Source organism: Phacochoerus africanus, chromosome 1 (assembly GCF_016906955.1).
Source record: "Phacochoerus africanus isolate WHEZ1 chromosome 1, ROS_Pafr_v1, whole genome shotgun sequence".
Taxonomy (NCBI): domain Eukaryota; kingdom Metazoa; phylum Chordata; class Mammalia; order Artiodactyla; family Suidae; genus Phacochoerus; species Phacochoerus africanus.
Window position 1 is genome coordinate 231,667,897 of NC_062544.1, and position 23,946 is coordinate 231,691,842.

The 23,946-nt window shown below is 39.8% G+C and overlaps 1 protein-coding gene across 1 annotated transcript in view; it reads left to right on the forward strand.

The window, feature by feature from the left end:
* MYH15 (myosin heavy chain 15) overlaps window positions 1-23,946 on the forward strand; it is a 151,760-nt gene that overhangs the window by 91,282 nt on the left and 36,532 nt on the right. The window contains exons 29-33 of the mRNA XM_047792948.1: window positions 11,520-11,638; window positions 14,068-14,264; window positions 17,987-18,336; window positions 20,350-20,474; window positions 23,229-23,344. Coding sequence (XP_047648904.1) covers window positions 11,520-11,638; window positions 14,068-14,264; window positions 17,987-18,336; window positions 20,350-20,474; window positions 23,229-23,344 — 907 coding nt within the window. The remainder of the gene's footprint in view (window positions 1-11,519; window positions 11,639-14,067; window positions 14,265-17,986; window positions 18,337-20,349; window positions 20,475-23,228; window positions 23,345-23,946) is intronic.

Sequence of the window (23,946 nt, forward strand, 5' to 3'; positions counted from 1 at the left end):
CCTAAAATGTCCAATTAATTCTGCAAAGATTTGAAAATGAGGGTTAGTCAAACAGATAACTAGGGGAAGTCAGGATAGGCCTTGTTGAGAAGGTGACATCTGAGTGCTCTCAACTGGTTTTCTCCATGTGCTTCTATTTTCATAGAATTTAATACCTTCAAGGAAGCTTCATGCTTGACATAATAAATAAGTTTGTCTTGTCTCCATGTGCCAGAATGCAATTTGCACGAGGGCAGAGGTCTTTGTTTTGCTCACTGATAATCTGTCAATCCTCTAGAACAATACCTGACACCTATTGGAGATGGGCAAACATTCGATAAATTACAATTGAACAATGTTTCATGGCTTATTCTCAATATCAACCACTATTATTAGGGGGTTTTCTTTTCTATCTTTCACATGGTGGCAATCTGTTTGGGTTTTTTCTTTTTCATTGTGTCAAGAACTTTTTTTTAATTTTTTTTTATTTTTTGTCTTTTGTCTTTTTGTTGTTGTTGTTGTTGTTGTTGTTGTTGCTATTTCTTGGGCCGCTCCCGTGGCCTATGGAGGTTCCCAGGCTAGGGGTTGAATAGGAGCTGTAGCCACTGGCCTACGCCAGAGCCACAGCAACACGGGATCCGAGCCGTGTCTGCAACCTACACCACAGCTCACGGCAACGCCGGATCGTTAACCCACTGAGCAAGGGCAGGGACCGAACCCGCAACCTCATGGTTCCTAGTCAGATTCGTTAACCACTGCGCCACGACGGGAACTCTATTTATTTATTTATTTATTTATTTATTTATTTATTTAATTTTATTTTTTGTCTTTTTGTTGTTGTTGTGTTGTCAAGAACTTTTTTGTATCTTGCATACCCATTTATAACAGCATTTCTAATCCATCAAGTAGATAGACAGTGGTGTACTTCACCTGGCCCTGTAACTTGTTTCTCTGCTATGAACAGCATGTGGCTAGCTGTTTGTAATTAGAATAGTTTTAGTAATATACTCCCAGGTATAAAATTCATAGATCAATGAAAATAAACAGTGTGTTCTTGATGCCCAGAGGCACTCATTTTCAAAAGAGAGATGAAGGCCATTTGGACTGTAGAACCAGCCTCCAGCCCATGGACACCTCTGTTTCTAGACACAATAGCTAAACTCAAAGCTAAATGAAAATAAACTGGCAGAACTACAAATCTGGAAATCTAAAAGAGGAAAGTGTTTTGAGTTCTAGCAGGGGCACTAAGTAAGACTCCACTCTTCTTATGCTGGGGACAGGGTGTGTGACACTTGGCTTCATTATGGAACCCCCCCATCTGATGTTCTGTGCCATTTAGGACGGAGTCTGCATAGGGACTGTGCAGTCCAGAGACAGGCTGGAGAATACCTGTGTGTCTGTCCCTGAAGGAAATTCTGTATACAATTTGCTTGATAGGCATTGCCTACCTCCCCTTACTTACTGGCATTAATTTTCTACTCACTTTTTGATGAGGAAATTGGTGGGTGAGTGAAATGAAAGTGGATCTGACGTGATAATTCTGCTTAGGATGCAGGACCTTTTACTTCCTCTTTTAATTCTTCGCTTTATCTTTTCGGCTTTTGTATGAATTGCATTTTAAGTATATACCTATCCAAACCTCCCCTCCTCTCACTAGGTCTATGTTCCAGGGTTGTTTTTTTTTTTTTTTGCTACTATCACCAAATATCCTTTCTCTAGCCCTGGACTGTCCGCTGATTATACTCTGCTTTCAAAGAAGGCCAGTAGTAAATGTGTCAACTGAGCCATGTTAAGTGAGTCCTAGTTCTATAAAATATGTGATATGTTAGTTCCATCTCCCTAATGGATTGGCATTTCCTCGGAATACTTTAAAATATGATGTTGTCACCCAGAGCTTCTAGAGCTTCTCAAAGTTTAGTTTATGGAATCCCAGTGATCATCAAGACTCTTTTAGGGGACCTAAGAGGTTAGATGCTAATACTAAGATGCTATTTTCTTTTTAAATTCTTTTGCCTCTGTTATTGATGGTGCAAAAGCAATCATGATTTAAAACTGCTGGAGCCTATCACAAAGCAAGGCAGTAGCACCACACTGTACTATTAATCATTGTATCCATTGACACATATTCACAGTTTTTTTTAAGTCTCTTTTACTTAAGAAATGTCCTTAATGAAATAGTGAAAATTAATTACTATATCTCAACTCGAAGTACATATCTTTTTAATATTCTGTGTGACAAACCAAAAAGTATGCATAAAACACTTCTGTTTCTTACTGAAGTAGGATGTGTGATTGTTTAAGTTCTGAGCTGAACTAGCAGGTTTTGTTTTTTGGTTTTTTTTTTAGGGAGTATCATATTGACTTGAAAGAACATTTGACAAACTGCTTATTCAGACTTAGATATTTGGCAGATATTTTCTCAAAAATGAACAAGGGAGCCTGTAACTATGAGGAAAATAACTGACAATATTTGTTGACAGTAATAAAGTGGCACTTTTAGGTAAAAATTAGATTTCAGAAAATATGTATATGCATATATGCCATCATGGCCTTGACAGCTCTCAATTCTTGAAGACCTTTTTTTTTCCTTTTTTATTTTTTATTGAAGTGTAGTTGACATACAACATAATAATTCAACATTTGATGCGTATTACATATTGATCACCACAGTAAGTCTAGTAACCATCTGTCACCATACAAAGTTATTTTGATATCACTGAGTGTATTCCCTATACTGTACATCATATCCTCATGACTTATTTATTTTATAACTGCCAAGTTTTTAACCCTTAATCTTCTTCACCTATTTCACCTAATCCCCCACCCACTTCCCCTCTGGCAACAATCAGTTTGTTCTCTGTATCTATGCTTCTGTTTCTGTATTGTTTTGTTTGTTCATTTGGTTTATTTTTTAGATTCCACATTAAGTGAAATTATTTGATATTTGTCTTTGACTTTATTTCGCATAATACCCTCTAGGTCCATCTATGTTTTTGCAGATTACACAATTTCATTGTTTTTCATGGCCTGAGTAATATTCTATTGTGCATATATATATACACACACATATATATATGTATTTTGTCTTTTGTCTTTTCAGGGCTGCACCCCGCAGCATATGGAGGTTCCCAGGCTAGGGGTTGAATTGGAGCTGTAACTGCCGGCCTATGCCAGAGCCACAGCAATGCCAGATCCTTAACCCACTGAGCGAGGCCAGGGATCAAACCCACAACCTAATGGTTCCTAGTCAGATTTGTTTCCACTGTACCAAGACCAGAACTCCCTATTGTGCATATATATTGAAAGACATTTAGGTTGCTTCCATACCATGGCTATTATAAGTTACACAGCTATGAATGTAGGAGTGCACTTATCTTTTCAAATCAGTGTTTTCATTTTCTTTCAGTAAATATCCAGAGGTGGAACAGATGAGTTGTATAGATGTTTCAAAAACATTTTAGGGAACCACAATGTTTTCCATAGTGGTTATACCAATTTCCAATCCCATCAACAGTGCACGAGGGCTCCCTTTTCTCCACTTCCTCACCAACACTTGCTATTTGTTGTCTTCTTGATAAAACTATTCTGGCAGGTATGAAGTGATAATCTCATTGTGCTTTCGATTTGCATTTCCCTGGTGATGACCAATGTTGAATATCTTCTCATGTGTCTGTTGGCCATCTGTATGTCTTCCTTGGGAAAAAAAAAAAGTTTATTTAAGTCCTCTGCTCATTTTTATTTATTTATTTATTTTATTTTATTTTATTTTTTTGTCTTTTTGCCATTTCTTGGGCTGCTCCTGTGGCATATGGAGGTTCCCAGGCTAGGAGCTGAATCGAGCTGTAGCCACCAGCCTACGCCAGAGCCACAGCAATGCAGGATCCGAGCCACGTCTGCAACCTACACCACAGCTCACGGCAACACCAGATCCTTAACCCACTGAGCAAAGCCAAGGATCACACCCGCAACCTCATGGTTCCTAGTCAGATTCGTTAACCACTGAGCCACAACGGGAACTCCCCCTCTGCTCATTTTTAAATCAAATTGTTTGTTTTGTCACATTGTGTGAATTCTTTGTCCTTTTGGATATTAAATCCTTGTCATATATATCATTTGCAAATATCTTCTCCCATTCAGTAGGTTGTCTTTTCATTTTGTTGATGGTTTCCTGTACTGTGCAAAGCTTCTTAGTTTGATTAGGTTCCATTAGTTTATTTTTGGCTTTGTTTCCCTTGCCTGAGAAAACAGATCCAAAAATATTACTGAGACCTATGTGAAAAATATAGTCATATTTTGTTCTAGGAATTACATAGTTTCAAATCTTACATTAAATATTTAATTCATCTTGAATTTATTTTTGTGTGTGGTGAGAAAATAGTCCACTTTGATTCTTGTGAATTTAATTTCCAGATTTCCCAACACCATTTATTGAAGACTGTATTTTCCCCACTGTATGTTCTTGGCTCCTTAGTTGTAAATTAATTGCCCATTTAAGTGTGGGTTTGTTTCTGGGGTCTCTGTTCTATTCTATTGATCTGTGTCTGTCTTTGTGCCAGTCTCATAAAGTTTTTATTACTGTAGCTTTGTAGTATAGTTTGAATTCAGGGAGTGTGATACCTCTAGCTTTATTCTTCTTTCTCATGATTGGTTTGGCTATTCTGGGTCATTTGTGATTTCATAAAAACTTTAGGGCTATTTGTTTAGTTTTATGAAAAATGCCAAAAATGTATTTTGATAGCAGTTGCACTGAATCTGTATATTGCTTTGGGTAATAACATTTTAATAATATTAATTGTTCCACTCTATGAACACAGAATATCTTTCCATTTTCTTGTATCTTCAATTTCTTTCATCAATGTCTTAGAGTTTTCCAAGTACAGGTCTTTTACCTCCTTGGTTAAATTTAATGCTAGGTATTTTATTCTTTTGATGCAATTATAAACAGAATTGTTTCCTTCATTTCTCTTTCTCATAGTTTTAGTGTACAGAAATGCAGCTGATTCTGTATATTGATTTTGTATTCTGCAATTTTACTGAAGTCATTCATTCTAATTTTTTTAATGGAATCTTTAGGATCTTCTATGTATAGCATCATATCTGCAAACAGTGACAGTTTTATCTCTTCCTTTCTAATTTAAATGAGTTTTATCTCTCTTTCTTGTCTGCTGTGGCTATGACTTCTAGTGCTGTGTAGAATAAAAGCAACAAGAATGGACATCCTTCTCTCGTTCCTATTTTTGAGGGCTTTCACCATTGAGTATTATATTAGGCGTGGTTTTATCAAGTATGGTCTTTTTTTTTTTTCTTTAGACTTTTGTTATAGTGGATTATACTGACTGACTTTTAAAAAATTTTTTATTATGATTGATTTGCAATGTTCTGTCAATTACTGCTATACAGCAAAGTGACCCAGTCATACATATATATACATTCCTTTTCTCACATTATCCTCCATCATGTTCCATCACAAGTGATTAGATATATAGTTCCCTGTGCTGTACAGCAGGATCTCATTGCCCATCTACTCCAAATGCAAGAGTTTTCATCTACTAACCCCAGACTCCCAGTCTATCCCACTCCCTATCCCCTCCCCCAGACAAACATGAGTGTGTCCTACATATCCATGATCTTTTCTGCTTTTTTTTTTATATACTTTTTTTTGAATTTTTTTGTCTTTTTGCCATTTTCTTGGGCCGCTCTCACTGCATATGGAGGTTCCCAGGCTAGGGGTTCAATCAGAGCTGTAGCCGCTGGTCTACACCAGAGCCACAGCAACGTGGGATCTGAGCCGCGTCTGCAACCTACACCACAGCTCACGGCAACGCCGGATCCTTAACCCACTGAGCAAGCCCAGGAATTGAACCCGCATCCTCATGGTTCCTAGTTGGATTCGTTAACCACTGCCTCACAACGGGAACTCCTTTTCTGTTTTATAGATAGATCATTTGTGCCATATTTTAGACACCACATATAAGTGATATCATATGGTGTCTTTCTTTTCTGACTTCCTCACTCAGTATGAGAGTCTCTAGTTCCATCCACATTGCTGCACATGGCATTATTTTGTCCTTTTTTATGGCTGAGTAGTATTCCATTATATATATATGTACCACATCTTCCTAAACCATTCATCCATCAGTGGGCATTTAGGTTGTTTCCATGTCTTGGCTATTGTGAATGGTGCTGAGATGAACATATGAGTGCATGTATCTTTTTCAAGGAAAGTTTTGTCTGGATATATGCCCAGGAGTGGGAATGCTGGGTCATATGGTAATTCTATATTTAGTTTTCTGAGGTATTTCCATACTTTTTTCCATAGTGATTGTAGCAATTTACATTCCTACCAACAATGTAGGAGGGTTCCCTTTTCTCCTCATCCTCTCCAGCATTTATTATTTGTTGACTTGTTAATGATGGCCATTCTAACTGGTGTGAGGTGGTACCTCATTGTAGTTTTGATTTGCATTTCTCTAATAATTAATGATGTTGAGCATTTTTTCATGTGCCTGCTGGCCGTCTGTATGTCTTCTTTGGTGAAATGTCTATTTAGGTTTTCTGCCCATTTTTCAGTTGGACTGTTTGTTTTGTTGTATGAGTTGTATGTAAATTTTAGAGATTAAACCTTTGTTGGTTAAGTCATTTGCAAAAATTCTCATATTCTGTGTGTTGTCTTTTCACTTTTTTAATGGTTTCATTTGCTGGGCAGAAGCTTTTGAGTTTAATTAGATGTCATTAGTTTATTCACGTCTTGTCTTTATTCTAGGATGTGGATCAAATAAGATATTGCTGTGATTTATGTCAAAGAGTATTATACCTATGTTTTCCTCTAGGAGTTTTATTGTATCTGGCCTTATATTTAGGTCTTTAGTCCATTTTAAGTTTATTTTTGTGTATGGTATTAGAGAGTGTTCTAATTTCATTCTCTTATATGCAGTTGTCCAGTTTTCTCAGCACCATTTATTGAAGAGACAACCTTTCCTCCACTGTGTGCTCTTGCCTCCTTTTTCATAGATTAATTGACCATAGGTGCTTGGGTTTATTTCTGGGCTTTCTATCCTGTTCCATTGATCTATATTTCTGTTTTTGTGCTGGTACCATACCATTTTTATGACTGTAGTTTTGTAGTAGAGTCTGAAGTCAGGGAACCTGATTCCTCCAGTTCAATTTTTTCTTTTCAATATTGCTTTGGCTATTCAAGGTCTTTTGTGTTTCCATGCAAATTTTAAAAAATTTTGTTCTTGTTCTGTAAAGAATGTCATTGGTGATTTGATAGGGATTTCATTGAATCTGTAGATTGCCTTAGGTAGTATTGTCTTATTATTTTGAGGTATGTTCCCTTTATATATTCTCTGTCTGTCTTTCTCTCTCTTCTCCTTCTGGGACCCCTAAGGCAAATTTTAGTATGCCTGATGTTGTCCCAGAGGTCCTGTAAACTAATCTCATTTTTAAAAAATTCTTGTTTCTTTTTACTATTCTGATTGGGTGATTTCCAATGCCTCATCTGTCAGATCATTTATCTGTTTGTTCTTCTGCATCTTTTAATATGTAGTTGATTCATTTAGTGTATTTTCATTTCAGTTATTGTAATCTTCAATTCTGATTGGTTCTTTTTAATATTTTCTATATTTTTGTTGAAGTTATCACTTCCTGTCCTGAGTTTGGTAAGCCTCTTTGTGAGTATTACTTTGAACTCTTTTCCGATAAATTGCTTATCTCCATTTTAATTCTTTTTTTGGAGTTTTATCTTGTCCTTTCATTTGGAAAGTGTTCCTTTGTCTCCTCATTTAACCCTTTGTGTTTGTTTCTATGTATTAGGTAGATCAGCTCCATTTCCCAGTCTTGAAAGAGTAGCCTTATGTGGAAGGTGTTCTATGGTACTCAGTGGCCCATGGTCATCAGAGTCAGTTTTTCCAAGGGTTTCCCCCCTTTGGGCTGCATGTGCCCTCCTGTTGTGGCTGGGCCACAATTGCTGTGGTCACACTAGTGGTGGAGACTGGCCCCAGACCCAGCTGGTTGCATAGCTTGCTTGTGATTGTTGTGGGTGTGCTGTGGGCAGAGCTGAAGTGCAAATGGGTGCTCCTTTGATGGAGGTGTTGGTGCTGGCCAAGGTGGCGCACCAGGTTAAGTCGGGTAAGAGCCATTTTGGAAGGGCACCAGTGCCAGCTTGCACCACCTGCCTTGTGGGGAGATCATGGAGTGGCTTTTGAGGGACCTCCCATGGTGGGTCCTAGGGGAATGTTGGGATAGGGTACACTGTTAGCTAGGTTGATTGAAAGTGACAGAAATGGTGCCCATCAGCCCTGAGCCAACTAGGTGGCAGAAGAGTTAAAAATAAATAAATAAAAAGGTGTTAATAAGTGTTTCTACCACTGGAGACAATTCCACCAGATTTCTGCCCCTCCAGCATATATTCTGATACTAGCCAAAGAATCTCCTTCTTCTTCTTCTTCTTCTTCTTCTTCTTTTTTTTTTTTTTTGGTCTTTTTAGGGCCATACCTGCAAGGTATGGAGGTTTCTAGGCTAGGAGTCAAATCAAAGCTGTAGCTGCTGGTCTATGCCACGGCCACAGCAAGGCCAGATCCTAGCCACATCTGCAACCTACACCACAGCTCATGGCCGGTCCTTAACTCACTGAGTGATGCCAGGAATTGAACCCACATCCTCAAGGATATTACTTGGGTTTGCTACTCCTGAATGTCCTTCTTATATGAGCCAGGTGCTTTTCAAGCTGTTGCCTCTGCACTGGGACTTGGAGCAAGTGAGTTTGTGTATGAACCTTCAAGAGCAGTGCCTCAGTTTTCCACAGACTTCTACCTCTCCTGGTCCTAAGCCCTTCTGATTTTCAAAACCAGACCTAGTGCAAGTACTCTGGGCTTGCCTGATATAGGGCTTGGAACCCTTGCTCCCCAATGGGGACCTTCTCAGTTGTGCTATCCCTCCTCCTCAGTAGTTGCATAGCAGGGATGGGGTTCTGACTAGACCATGTCTCTGCCCCTCTTAACCATCCACATATGGCCTTTTCTTTATATCCTTGGTTGTAGAAAATCTGTTCTGCTAGTCTTCAGGTCATTCTCAAAGATAGTTTTTCTATATGTGGTTGTAGTTTTAGTATGTGTGTGGAAGGAAGTGAGCTCAGGATCTTCCTACTTCCCCATCTTTATCTGAACCTCAAAAGCTTTTCTTACGAGATAAGTGGTGATGTCAACAGATCTGATTTTCTATATTGTGTAATGCAACGTGTTAACATTTGCAAGATCTATATAATTCAGTAAACACATACTTTTCAAATCACTGCTTGATGTTACAAAATCATGTGTGGGTAAAAGATGCATTCAAAGTTTAAGATAGATCCATGAATTTTAATGTAACAAAATAAATTTCATTTATAGGGTTTATACTATTAACCCTCAAGTAACTTCTATTTATTGAATTTTGGTGTAATATCAAATAATAGTCACAATTATCTGCAAAGATGATGAAAATACATCTCCCTTTTCTTGCTTTTCCTTTTCTTTTTTTGCTTTTTAGGGCTGCACCCATGGCATATGGAGGTTCCCAGGCCAGGGGTCAAATCAGAGCTACAGCTGCCGGCCTACACCACAGCCATGGCAACGTGGGATCTGAGCCATGTCTGTGGCCTACACCACAGCTTATGGCAATGCTGGATCCTTAACCCACTGAGCGAGGCCAAGGATTGAACCCAAAACCTCATGATTCCTAGTCGGATTCATTCCCGCTGCACAACATCAGGAACTCCACATCTCCCTTTTCTAACTACTTATCTGGGAGAGGCTGGATTTCTTCAGCCAGCTGACTTTTATTAAGACAGAGTTGGATTCTTCAACCAGCTGACTTTTATTAAGACAGAGTTTTTTTGGAGTACCCATTGTGGTTCAGTTAAAGAGTCTGAATAGTATCCATGAGGATTCAAGTTTTATCCCTGGCCTCAATCAATGGGTTAAGGATCTGTCATTGCCATGAGCTGTGGTCTAGGTTGCAGGCATGACTCAGTTCCTGCAGTGCTGTGGCTGTGGTGTAGGCTGGGAGCTTCAGCTCTGATTCAAGCCCTAGCCTGGGAACTTGCAAACATTGCATGTGCAGCCCTAAAAAAAAGCAAAGAAAAAAAAGACAGATTTTTTAAAAATGTAAAACAAACTGATTTTTCTCATTTTTTGTGGTTTTGGAAAATATAATTTCTCCCTCTAAAGAACTGTTGATTCTATTAACATGTCATTAAAATTTATTATTGGAGTTCCTGTCATGGCTCAGCAGTAATGAACCCAACTAGTATTCATGAGGCTGCAAGTTCAATCCCTGGCCTTGCTCATTGGGTTAAGGATCCAGCATTGCCATGAGCTGTAGTGTAGGTCACAGACACAGCTCAGATCCTGAGTTGCTGTGGCTGTGGTGTAGTGTGGCAGCTACAGCTCTGATTCGACCACTAGCCTGGGAACTTCCATTTGCCAAAGGTGCAGCCCTAAAAAGACAAAAAAAAAAAAAAAAAAAAACAGAATTTTTTATTACTTTAAAGTGAGTAAATACATATCTTAAATTTCTCTTTGAATTTCTAATACACTATCTACTGATATAAAACTCATAGAAGCAAAATCTCTGTGGAGTCCTCAATAATTTTTATAAAGTGTTTCTGAGACCAAAAAGTTTGGGAATTTCTGTTTTAGCCCAAACATATATTTTCTTATAATGTTGTGTTTTAGAACTTGTTTGTAGCAAGAAGGGTTGGAATTATAAATATTTGGGGCTTTTATTGTTGCACTAATTGCATAATAGAAGTAACTGCCTTTGCTAAGGGTTTGTTCTGCTTTAGTACCAATGGTATTTCTCATCTATTGATGAAAGAAGCAGGAAGGGTAGACTAGAGTGAAATAAAATTTACCCCTCTCTCAGTCACATTCTTTAGCATTTAATGACAATTTCTAATATTTATTTAGCAATTCAGTCTACAGAATACATTAATACTCATTTAATTTTTTAACAACCCTTCATTGTTATCTTCAATTTACAAAGGAGGCAAAGAATTTGTAATTATCTAAAAATTATATGGAACAGGGGGGCCTGGCATTGAAGAAAGAATGCGTTCTTCAGGATTAAGAGCTTGACTTGAATTTATGTCCATCAGTTACTAGCTAAGGAGGTTTGTGTCTCAATCACATTTAAGTTACCATGTTTTCCCTTCTGAAAAATGGATACTATAATACCTCCATTATCAATAGTTATGAGACTTAAACTAGATAATATACCTAAAGTCCTTATTTCATGGAAGATTCTCAGTGCACGTAGCTAATATTATCTCTTCTCTCCTTGTACTTAACTATTAAAAGTCAGTTCTTTTTTAGGGCTCTCTTGTGAGTTCTGGAAAAGATCATTGCCATCGTTTTGCTGAAAACTGGACTGTCAGACTCTTTATAAATCAAAAATATGTGGATCATTTCAGTTACTCTTACACTCAACAAGTGACACGGGGGAAGCAGTAGGTGAGGAAGAAAACCGAGATTAACTGATCTTATGAAATCTTTCTGTAGGTGAATTCCTTAAAAGGCTGGAAGAAAAAGAAGCTCTGATAAACCAACTTTCCAGGGAGAAGAGCACCTTCACTCTGCAGATTCAAGACCTGAGAGGGCAATTGGCAGAGGGGACCAAAGTAATGCATCTATTATTTCTTACCAGGAGCTTGACTGTATGTTAAAGAAAAATAATGCTTGCTGGTCAGCCCCACTGTCTTCTCATATGAAAGAAAAGGGAAAAAGTTCCCTAGAAGTTAGGGGGAAAAAAGATGTGTTGGGTCTTGTATGTGCCAGGAAGGACCTTGATCATTGAAGGATCATCCTCAGCAATTCAAATTGCTTCTGTACTTTTCAGATTTAGAGCAAGTGAAGTATGCATTGCCATTCTGCATTATTACTTGAACAGAAATTCAGCAAAGTTCTTTATGGATCTTTGATTCTGAGGTGCACAAAGAAGTGGAATTAAATAAAAGACCAGGATAAAATTAATGGGGCTGGATTAGCTCAACATTACTTTTAAATTGTCAGTAAATTATAGATATTAATCACTATTCGTCATTTCTTCCCAAGAGAATGCATAATACTGCTAGTAGGTGACCCCAGTGAAAGTGGTTCTTTAAGGTTAAAGCAGAGTGACTCACATGAGAGGATGGATTCTTTGAGCCTTGGTAGTCAAGTCAATTCTTAGTTCATATCCAAGGCATCTTCTTATAGAGACCCCAAAGTACCTTCCTTCACCATAATCTCACTGCAAAGGCATTTACTCTTCGAGTGCAAGTCATTAAGTCTTCAGAGCTCTATGTTTAAATATTTTATTTTATTCCCTCCACTCTCCTTTCTTTCTAGATTATATGTACATTTAAAAATTACCACCATAATTTGTGCATCAGACAGATGCTAGATGCTTCTCTCATGTTATCTCAACCATCATATATAAATCATATGAAAGAGGAAGAATTGTATCTTTTACATGAAGTCACCAAGGCTCTGAGAAGACCGATAACTCGTCTAAGGTCATCCAGCTAGTAGTAGATTGTAAAGGAATTTTAGCAGGTAGTGAAGTGATTAGATTTATAGTTTAGAAGATCTTTGGCTGACTTCCCAGTAGCTTCCAACTGGCACACAAGGCCCCCTTGCTCTGTGCAGCTTCCTTCTGTGACCCTACTTCTCCCAGCTGCTCCCCTCATTTCCTCTCCTCCAGTCACCCTGGCCTCCTCACTGCCTCATAAACAAGCCGCCATCATTCCAGCCTTAGGACGTTTGTAGCTGCCGCTCCCACTGTTTAAAAACCCCTCCTCTGGGCCTTTGAGGGATGGTGAGAAGGAGCCAAATGTTCCTTATCATGTCAATCTGTTTTATGCTCACACTACTGTTAGCAATTTTATTTATTAATTTGTGTACATGTTTGTTTTGTGTATCCTCTCACTCCTTCTGGCTCCTTTGGACAAAGACTGTCTCCCTCTCATTTACTTCCATTAATACTAAGGCCTAGAGCAGGAGCACAATAAATGTTTATTAAATAAGAGGAAGGGTCGCAATTTAAAGCCATTTCCCAGATTCCAAAGCCTGTGTCCTTCTCAGGGTTGCTATGTATTTTTGCTCTTTGTTCACTGCCTAGTGGCATCTGCCTGAGGCTGCCATTAACCAAGCCTTGTCCTTTCAGAGCTGCATCTACCAGAGGAAATGCTGTCTCCTTATTTGCATTAAGAACCCATGAAGACTGGAAGAGACCCTGGTTCTTCCCACTAGATTAGGTTATCTCTTGGCAATAATGCTGTTAGGTTAACCAGACCACCAGTTAAGTGACAGAAATAGTCATTAAACTGAACTCCACAATAGCCAACTATCTGAATTGAAATGGACATTAATTAAAACTAAATAAAATTGAAATTTAGTTTTGATCACACCTTGCTTGGGGCACCTTTTTTTTTTCACACCTCCACATCAGCACCCCCTGGATTGAACAATGCACAGCTGGGGCACATTTTGAGTGTTCAGTAGCTGCATGGCTAGTAGCTACCGTATTGGACAGTGTACCCTATAAAATATTTTCATCCCTATGGGAAGTTTTATTGGAAAGACTCTTTTAAGGTGATTAGAGATAGTTTTTAGAGAATTACAAAAAAAGGTTTTGTTTTCCTTATCAGTGGAATGAAAAGGCTAGACTAAACTCAGTGGTCCTTTCTAGTGAAAACAAGATCAGATTTGTGTATATTGCTAAATATAAATCTTATTGCCTAAATGATAGTATGTGTTCTTGCTACCTTTGCATTCTCTGCACTATTTCTAGAACTCCAGGCCTGTTTATTGTTGAAGCCCACATAGTCAGGCTGGCAGATCCCTAAATAGAACTCTCTTCCTTGTTTTAATGACAGCAATTAGATACCTCTCTCCTTTCTCTTCTTGGCCCCAGTTCTCTCCCTGGTATTATCTTCCTAGGTTCAGGTTCAGCTCGCATTTGTGGCAGGTGGTTATTAACCTTATCTAAAAAAGATGATGTCACCTCCCAGCCTCTCATCGTTAACATGGTGGTACCTTCTTGTAACATGTGTTGTGCTCCCCACAGTCACAGAGCGCCCTGGCCCAGGCCGTGAAGTCAGCCAAGCGTGACTGTGACCTTCTACGAGAGCAGTATGAGGAAGAGCAAGAGGCCAAGGCTGAGCTGCTCTGGGCCCTATTCAAAGGCAATGCTGAGGTGGTGAAGTGGAGGACAAAGTACCAGGACGACGCCATCCGCAACACTGAGGACTTGGAGGATGCCAAGTGAGTGGGGCAAGGCCAACCCTGACCCTGGAGTCAGTTACACAGAGGACTCAGAGAATAGAGACTTGGTCTTCAAGGCCTCATGTGTGCCCTTGGCAGATCCTTACCAAGTGTGAGAACAAGCCCAGGACCAAAGCTGAAACAGCTACCACTGGCAAGATGCACTTGCTCTAGAGGGGTTCAAAAATAAAAATTATAATACAGAGTGATAAAGACTAGACAGAGGTCCTAGGGGAAAAACGGAGGCTCTTTCTAGGGGTACAAGGGAAGTTTTCATAAAAGATGTGGCTTTGAGCTATGGTTTGAAAATAAGATAGCACTTAAACTCCTGTGTTTCATTTGGAACAGCAAAATAATGGAGTCCATGTGTGTACACGTCTCCATACATTAAAGTCATCGTGTCTCTGGTCTACAACTTGTGGACTACAAAGTGGTCTGTGAAGATGGACAAGGACAGTTGAAAACATGTTAGGATCTGTCATCCTGCCTATGGGACAAAGGTTTCTTTGAAAAGAAATTGCCTTGGGGCCACCTCTAAGGTTAGGATATCAGTTTTATAGCCAACACTACATAAAGGTTTTAGAAGTTCTCAGGAACTACAGAAGTTTAGGGCCCACATGAATCAAAACTCAGTACCAGGGTGTAGTTCTAAAGCATTGTGCTCAGAGGTCGAAAGACTGCGTGTCTTTGAAAGAAAGTGTCAAACCATCCCCAACTTGTAATCATTAAAGGGTGACTGAAAAGAATGTGTCCTTGGCTTGGTAGCTTGGCAAAAATCCAGGGCAGATCAATACATTTCTCTTTAGCATCATCCAAAAATATTGTTTTTCAGTTCTTCACCTAAATCTTTGAAAGACATGGCTGTGCACGTGCTGAACAGCCGCTGTATCCTGTCCCTGAAGGGGGACGAAGTGATCCATCTCTGTGCCACAGTAACTTAAAAAGGGTTTAGGGATGACAGATACTAAAAATATCTGCAGTAAATGCGTTAAGGCCACAGAATAGTGCAGCTTTGAACTGAAATGGTTCCTCATATCCAAAATATGGCACTTGAAGACTTCAAGTGAAAGTGTCTATCCGTCATTCTATTTTTACTGTTCTAATTACCATTTTGTTGTTGTTATGGTGAAACAACAAAGGTTTCTTGGGGAGGGAAAGACAAAAGGGATTGTATATAGGCTACTTATGAACATATGGATTTGCTGAAACTAACAAATTGTGGTCCTGCAGTACACAACAACTAAAGAAAAATGATGGGCAAACATGATACTATCTGAAGATTTGTTGTTGTTGCTTTAACTTAGCTGAACATCAAATATATAAATCATTGTCTGTATTGTGCTCGCCCTCTAAATTACCACAGGGAGGTAGAACTTCAAAAAAATCTAGGATTCTATGTTTTTTTAAAATTGGAAAGTTGAAGATCTTTTCACTCAGATTTCCAGGATTGGGTTGACATGATGAGTTAGTTTCATGGAAAAAAGCTCACCTGAGGCCCCGTTTACCAGTTCTAAGTTCCCCCAAGGAGAGAGATCTGGTTTCCTCATCTCCCATCTCTTCTTGCATCTTCTAGGCAACAACACGTAGGTGCTTATGGTTGACAAGTTGGGGAGCAAGATGGTAATTGGTAGTAAATGTAGAAAAATATTATCAGTCAAATGAAGGTGATCAGTTGTCCAGTTTGCCCTGGACTTGCCTGATTTGAGCACTGATAGCCCCCTGGCCTGGTAAAACCCCTCAGAACCTTAGCAGTTAGGCACCCAAAGTAAAATTCCTATTTTTGGAGTTCCCGTCGTGGCGCAGTGGTTAACAAATCCGACTAGGAACCATGAGGTTGCGGGTTCGGTCCCTGCCCTTGCTCAGTGGGTTAACGATCCGGCGTTGCCGTGAGCTGTGGTGTAGGTTGCAGACGCGGCTCGGATCCTGCGTTGCTGTGGCTCTGGCGTAGGCCGGTGGCTACAGCTCCGATTCCATCCCTAGCCTGGGAACCTCCATATGCCACGGGAGCGGCCCAGGAAATAGCAACAACAACAACAATAACAACAACAACAACAACAAAAAATTCCTATTTTTCTGGTTACAGATGAGCATTTCTAAAGTAGTTAAAATAGGTGTAATAATTTTATGACTCCTTCTTTAGGTAGGGTAAAGCACAGAATCTCCTTTTCATCTCCAGCTTTATTGAGATATAATTGACATATACCATTGTGCAGGATGAACAATTAATGTATACAATGGGATAATTTGATATATGCATATATTTTGAAATCTTTACAAGATAGTTAACCCTTCCTTTACCCCACCTAATTACCATTTTGTTGTTATGGTGAAAAAACTAAAGCTCTACTCTTATAGCAACTTTCATGTATATAGGGCAGTATTACTAGTGATAGTCACCATGCAATAAATCAGCATCTCCTCTTATCAGTTAAGAAAAGTGAAGCAAAGACATGAAGTGACTATGGTCGGAAAGCCAGTGAGCAAGGAGCAGTTGTTGGAGTCCAAGTCCTTGCTGTTGAGCACAGATAGGTTTTTGCAGGATTCCACCAAAGGGGGCTTTATGTTGTTTTGTTGGATTAGTTGTGTGGCACATGTTAATTCCTGGGGACCTTCTCTGTTTAATAACAGTATATAGGAAAAAGCTTTGGTATACACAGTACCTTTCATCTAAGAGGTGTGTTGAATGGTAAGAATGGGATTGCTGGAGTTCCCTGTGGCTCAGTGGTTAACAAACCTGACTAGGATCCATGAGGATGCAGTTCAATACCTGGCCTCGCTCAGTGGTTTAAGGATCTGGCATTGCTATGAGCTGTGGTGTAGGTTACAGATGGGGCTCAGATCCCAAGTTGCAGTGGTTCTGGTTAGGCCAGTGGCTTCAGCTCTGATTCAGCCCCAAGCCTGGGAAACTCTACATGCTACAGGTGCAGCCTGAAAAAGCAAAAAAAAAAAAAAAATAAGAATGGGGATTGCCAGTGGCCAGTGTCCTTGCAGGAGATGTGAGCAAGAAAATACATCACACCCATTAAGATGCCTAAGCACTGCATTGTGGGGCCCATGGAGGAAGCATTTTAATCAGCCCCTCCATCTCAGAGGATGCTGAAGAGGATGACAGACAGCGGCTAAAGTGAACCCAAGAACAGTGGAACCTATAAAGTGAGCATGACACTGGGATGGATTTGAATATATAAATTTGGAAGAGGTGCTGAAATAGAAAAGAAATTCAGAGAAAAGAAGATTTGGGCATATTTAGGACTCAAATTGTGAGCAAGGGAGAGAGTGAGCAGGAGAGAGCCAAAGAATCTTTCCTGGAAGCAATGTAGCCAAGGCGCTCTTTAGAGACTAGACGAGCTAAAGACTTTTAACAGTTGCTTACTGTTGGGTATTCACTACTATATTCTTCTTGCTCCTATTTCTTATGAAGTCCTCAATATAGTCAGGGGAAGCAGGGATTCAGAGATCCTGAGTTTCAAGTCCAGGTTGGCAAAGAGTAGGGGAAAATAAAGTACATGTGGACACAGGAGCCAGAGGGTGATGGTCAGAGACATCTGGGTTCTGTAGGCACAAGGGGGTCATTTTCAGATTCAAGCTGCTTCTACTTCATTCTATGAAGCCATCCTCAGGAGCCCCTTAATTTTGTACACACAATGTCTTTAATAAGAACACACTGGAAGAGCTCTCTGAGGGTTGTGGCTTCACTTGCTCTTTGGGCCTCCCCTTCTCAGGAAGAAGCTAGCCATCCAGTTGCAGGAGGCTGCTGAAGCCATGGGGGTGGCCAATGCCAAAAATGCCTCCCTGGAAAGGGCTAGGCTCCGACTGCAACTTGAGCTTGGGGACACCCTGTGGGACCTCCGGAAGGCACGCTCCACGGCCGACGCATTGGATCGGAAGCAGCAGCACTTTGACAAGTGCCTGGACAACTGGAGGCAGAAACACGAGGAGTCCCAGGTGATGCTGGCCGCCTCTCAGAAGGAGGCTCGGGCCCTCAGCACCGAGCTCCTGGAGCTCAGGCATGCCTATGAGGAGAGCGCTGTGAGCCAGGAGGCCCTCCAGAGGATGAACAAGGACTTGCAAGGTATGCTGGGCCATAATGAATGTAGCCACCGCAGCATGGTCAGGGCCTCACCCAGGTCTTAATTTTTCCATTTTTAATACTTCCTTTCAAAAATTTTTTTTTCTTACTACAGATACTATTTTCATTAAGCAAATTCAAAAGGTGACTACTCTCCTACCTTTAGTCCCAGTCCACTTGTTAAAGAAGCCTGTTAATTTCTTTATACCTATCACCCTACCAAGATATTCCATGTACATATATGTGAATACATTTTTTTACTTAAGTTACACATTATTCTTCACACTTTATTATTTTATTTAGTGCATTTTATTTTTATTTTATTTTATTTTTTGTCTTTTTAGGACTGTGCCTGTGGTATATGGAGGTTCCCAGGCTTGGGGTCCATTTGGAGCTGTAGCGTCTGGCCTACCCCACAGCCACACCAACTCCAGATCCAAGCCACATCTGCAACCCACACCACAGCTCACGGCAACACCAGATCCTTAACCCACCGAGCAAGGCTAGGGATCAAACCTGCATCCTCATGGATGCTAGTCAGATTCATTTCCACTGAGCCAAGACAGAAACTCCTACATTTTCTCATTTAACAAATGTTTCTACAGCCCATACCATGTGCCAGGTGCTGTTCTACATATAACTATTCATTGTTTAAGTCTCAGGACAGTCTTATGTGTTAGTTTCTTTATCTGTAAAATGCAGATTATATTGAGTCACAGAAGGTTAAGAACTTGGCCAAATTCACATTTAATAGGTAGCAGATCTGAGATTTGAGCCCAGCCAGCTGAATTCTGGCATACATACTTCACTACTGGCTCTGCCACCTCCCTTGTGCCCATATCTGGAGCCCAACCACATGATTGTTAATAGCAATACAGTGTTTTAAAATGGGATGATTAACACATTTAACTGGACCTTATTCAATTTAGATACTATTATTCACGATTATAAATAATCCTTTGTTGTACATCCCTGTGTATATATTTGTGGACACGTACAAGTATTTCAGTAGGGTAGATTCCTAGAAGTGAAATTACTGGGCTAAAGGAATTAATTTTTAAATTTTGAGATACTGCCCAGTGCTTCTGGTCTGGGGACTGCACTTGGTCTGGGGCGAGGTATGATTCTAAGATATGGTCAGTATAGAGACCCACTGCCTCAAGTTTTCTCTTGGGAGCCCCTCTTCTGGAGAAGCCGGATCAGAGAAGGAGTTATTATTCATTTGAGAATTGCCATCTAATGGGTTTGTTTTTGTCACTTATAAAAATTCTTGTCATGTCCTATCACAGCCCTGGATCTCACAGCCCTGTTCAAACTCTTGAACTCCTTTCACTGCCTCTGGACTGTGGATAATTCCCAGAGTACTTGGCCCTGCTCCACAGCTCTTGGGTTCTAGAGGCTTCCTTCATGAACAGGCAGGTGGTGGAGGTTTTGTCACTTCTGGATGCCTTGCTCTGTCAAAGGCTGGTGTTCATGAGAGGCTAGGCACAAAACCTCAAGTGCTTGAGCTCCTTCCTAGCTCTATCTGGGCTCACACATTGGCTTCTGGCAGACAAAGACGCGACGTATGCTATAAGATCCCATCCTGGTGTTGAGTAGCAGCTGCCACAACAGCTGCCACCAGTGTTGATAGCTAAGCATTTCCACTGTAAGTGTAGGGATTCCAGGGCTGTGTCCTAGAGCCCCACCAGGCAGTATCTGGCATAGCTCTGACGGGAGCAGGACTACCATGTACAGTTGCACAGGTTGTTTAATGCACAATCCGCTAAGAAACACCATCCTTACCCATTGTTGTAGGCAACTTTCTGACAGATGGCAAAAGAATATATTGAAGAGGTGATTCCTATTTCCAATTCAAGCAAAGGCCCCATACGTACCAGTAGTGAGCTTGCCATCCCATTACCAAGGATGGCATGACCATGGTCCCAGTGGGCCTCTGGGAACAGTCTGTTGTGCCTGATATCATGGGTCTGAGACTGGTTCCCTTCACTAACTTTGTTTTTCTTCCATCTCCAGAAGAGATTTCTAATCTGACAAATCAGCTAAGAGAAGGAAAGAAGAACTTAAGCGAAATGGAAAAGGTCAAGAAACAGATTGAACAAGAGAAGACTGAAGTCCAGATGACACTGGAAGAGGCAGAGGTATTACCTCTGGGGAGCAAAGAAGGCTTTTATCATTGTGGCAAAGCAGAAGATCAGCATTCTAGTAATAACAACAACACAATGACACTTATTCAAGTGTTAACTACATGACAGGCATTATGCCAAGTGCTTTGATGTATTTTTTTTACATAACCTCCATAGCAAACTATTGCCCTCATTTTAAAAATGAGGAAATTGAGGCTCAAAGGAGGGCAAGCAAAAGGGATGAAAATCTCCTTACTGTAATGAAAACAGGAACCACATCTATCTTGTTCCCCAATTTATCCTGGGTGCCTAAACTCTCACTGCTCTAACGGAGACCGTGGACCAGTTGCACAGTTATCATCCAGGAGCTTGTTAGAAATTCAGACTCTCAGCCCTCTCTTTGGCTCTGTTGAATCAGAATCTGCATTTTAACAAGGTGTTTTGGTGGTTCATATTCACACTAACATTTGAGAAGCACTGGACTAGAATATTGCCTGGTGTGTAGTAGAGGTTCAGTAAATATTTATTGAATGTTGAATGGATGAATATCCTCATATCTGCCCCTCTCTTTAAATATAATCAGTCAAAACCCCTCTCAAGAAAATCTAGGTAGTTTAAAAAACACGTTCAAAATGATACTCTCAAACATTTGTTTCTGAAAGCTCATCTTTGTGCCAGTTGTTTGACAGGAATGTTTTCAGTGTTATGGATTAAAATTTTCAGGAAAAAATTTTTTATTTTATCCCTAGGTGTGTGCTAGTGATTGAAAGGACCCCTGAGAAAACTTTTTGCCAAAGAGGGTGAACTCAGAAGGCAGTTAATCCTGTCGTGGTCATTAAGGGGTTAACAAGCCCTACAAAGCCTCTTTTCTTACAGGCTGAATTTTATTTTCTTGATCACCCTTTGAATAAGCACCCAGTCATATTAAAAATTCAACCCCTACCCACTCCCCCTCCAACAGAGACAATGATTTTTAAAAGACACAGCAGTCGATTTTAGGCATAGACTTTTTGGAAGGTGTAATAATGAAGAAATTAGACCCCAAAGGATTGCTCTATGTCAACCAATGTCTGCTCAGTTGATTTTACCACCACATTTGTGTAAGAAAGCTGCCAGACAGACGATGTGTCAAGTGGGCGCTCTTGACACAGCTCTTGCCTTTTTATGCAAATTGTTTTCTGAGGCCCTCTGCTTTTTAAACAGAATCCTTTCACTAGGCAGCGCAGTGTTCCCTAGCAAGCTGGGACCTTGTCAAGTGGTTGAACTTTGTTTCATTGGCTTGTTCTCTTTGGTTCCCTAGCCACCCTGGCTAGGGACTTTCTAAAGTCACCACCTTAACCCAAAGAAGTCACTTTTAGGGTAGAAATTTCAAGCAACATGAGAAGCCAATGAGAGTTGTGATTGGGCAAGGCCAACTTTAGTCCTGTATGACATGTAGGACTTTGTATATTAAATTGATGGCCACATTGAAGGTGAGACTATTAAGGCCGAGTGTTTGTACCGCTTAGTAGCTCTAGATGGCATTATATTCTGTTTGCATTTTCTCAACTTTTGTCGTCAGCCGTATCCATAAATACTTCATCAACTTGGACATGTATTTGTAAAATTGGGTTATTTATTTTCCTGGGTAAGCATTTGTGAGAAACTTTATCATATTACTTTTGAAGTCACAAAACTCAAATTATGCCAGGTCACCTTCAAAGATTCACTTGCTCAGTGCATTTGCAAAGGTTAGAGGTAACAGCTCCCCCTGGAAGGAAGGGCAGGCACCCTGCCCTCGGAGGAAATGGCTATCCAAGCATCTGTTTTTATTTATTTTCTATTAGATTAAAGGTAGTATTGAGAGAACAGCAAAGCCTTAAGCCATTAAATTCCAAACATCTTTCTTATTTTTATTTTGAAATCGCTACCCAGTTTTATCTTGATGGCATGCACTAAGCCCTCCTCAAAAGAGGCTATAAAAATTACTCCTGCCCTCAGGACTTGTCAGCCAATGGTTAACTGACCAGTCGGTTGTCACCCCTTGCACCCTTTATAAACATCCTCCAAATGTTCTGTTTGTTTGTTTCTTCTATATAAATTTTTCCTTTGAAATAGGCTTTAAAGACTTAATCACTCCTACACTTCTGAAACTGAATCACTTTTATTATATCCCTGGCAGTAACTGTCGCCTATATTTAAATTCACAAAGGGGTAGGAGATCTCCCTGCCTATCAAAGCAATCCATTTGAAGTAATAGGAATAATTATGGTGATAATGGCTCACACAGAGCAGTGTGTGTCAGGTACTTCCTAAATTCCGTTATTTAAGCACTGTCCTGTTTCTTGCTCTCTGAATGCTTTTGACTTTTTCTCTATCCTTCTGTGCTGTCCAGAATTAAATCAAAGTTTCGAGGTAGGAGTTATCACCTTCCTTGTTCTAGTTTTGATGCTTTTATTGATTCATCCCAAAGATGGAAACATTAGAAAAAGTAAAAAATAATACATTTAAAATTTTAAATATAGTCACAAACAAGGCTGAACTTTTCTATTTTAAAAAATGCTTTAGGTTCTAGTTCGTGAAGTACTGCTGAAAGCCCTAAGAATGTCAAAGCTATAAGTGACATGACAAAAGAAATCACTTGTCTCTCATCCTGTTCCAATCTTCAGGGACCGGATTTGAACTTAGATTATTCCTAGCAATTCTAAAGAGAGTTATAGTAATGATATATATTTAATACTTTTGTCCAAAAGTGGGATTAACCTGATGCTTCTTATTTATGTATTTCAGGGAGCCCTGGAACGTAATGAAAGCAAGATTCTTCGTTTGCAACTTGATCTCTCGGAAACTAAAGCGGAATTTGAAAGAAAGCTTTCAGAGAAAGACGAAGAAATAGAAACATTTAGGTATTTAAGATTATTTTGATGAGCAACAGTTGCATATTTCTGAATACTTAACAGAACAGAATTCACTGTGTTGGGCTGATTTCATGACCCCGGTTGGAACATTATCAAAGAGCCTTAGTTAGTCTAACCCTTCATTAGAATCTTTCTAATACACTCAGCACCATTAATATGAAGAAATATTATCTACACAATTACTATTAGTTTATATGATTTTATTATAGTCAGGCAGCGTCTACTTGCATACAAGACTCAAGATAACACACCAAAAAGCATAAGCCTGTGGACAAGGACTGTGTATACTATCTGGGTCTCCCTGTAACAACCCTTTTTCTGGAATGTTCAAGAAACTGATAATGCTGAACAGCGGAGGAAAAGAACTAAAAAATTTGATGCTGTGCATTAAAATTAATGTCAGATCTGAGTGAATTTTCCACATCCCCCCTGCCTGTACCTGTAGCCATTTGTTTGGAGAGGGGCTATAGCCAAGAGCTAAGCTGCTTATTGAATCCCTGTTGAAGCAGCTGAGTCTTAATAGTCAGGAAACTGAATTAAACAGGAATCCTGGGTTGCAGGATCTTTTCTTAGCTCCATCATAACAAGCT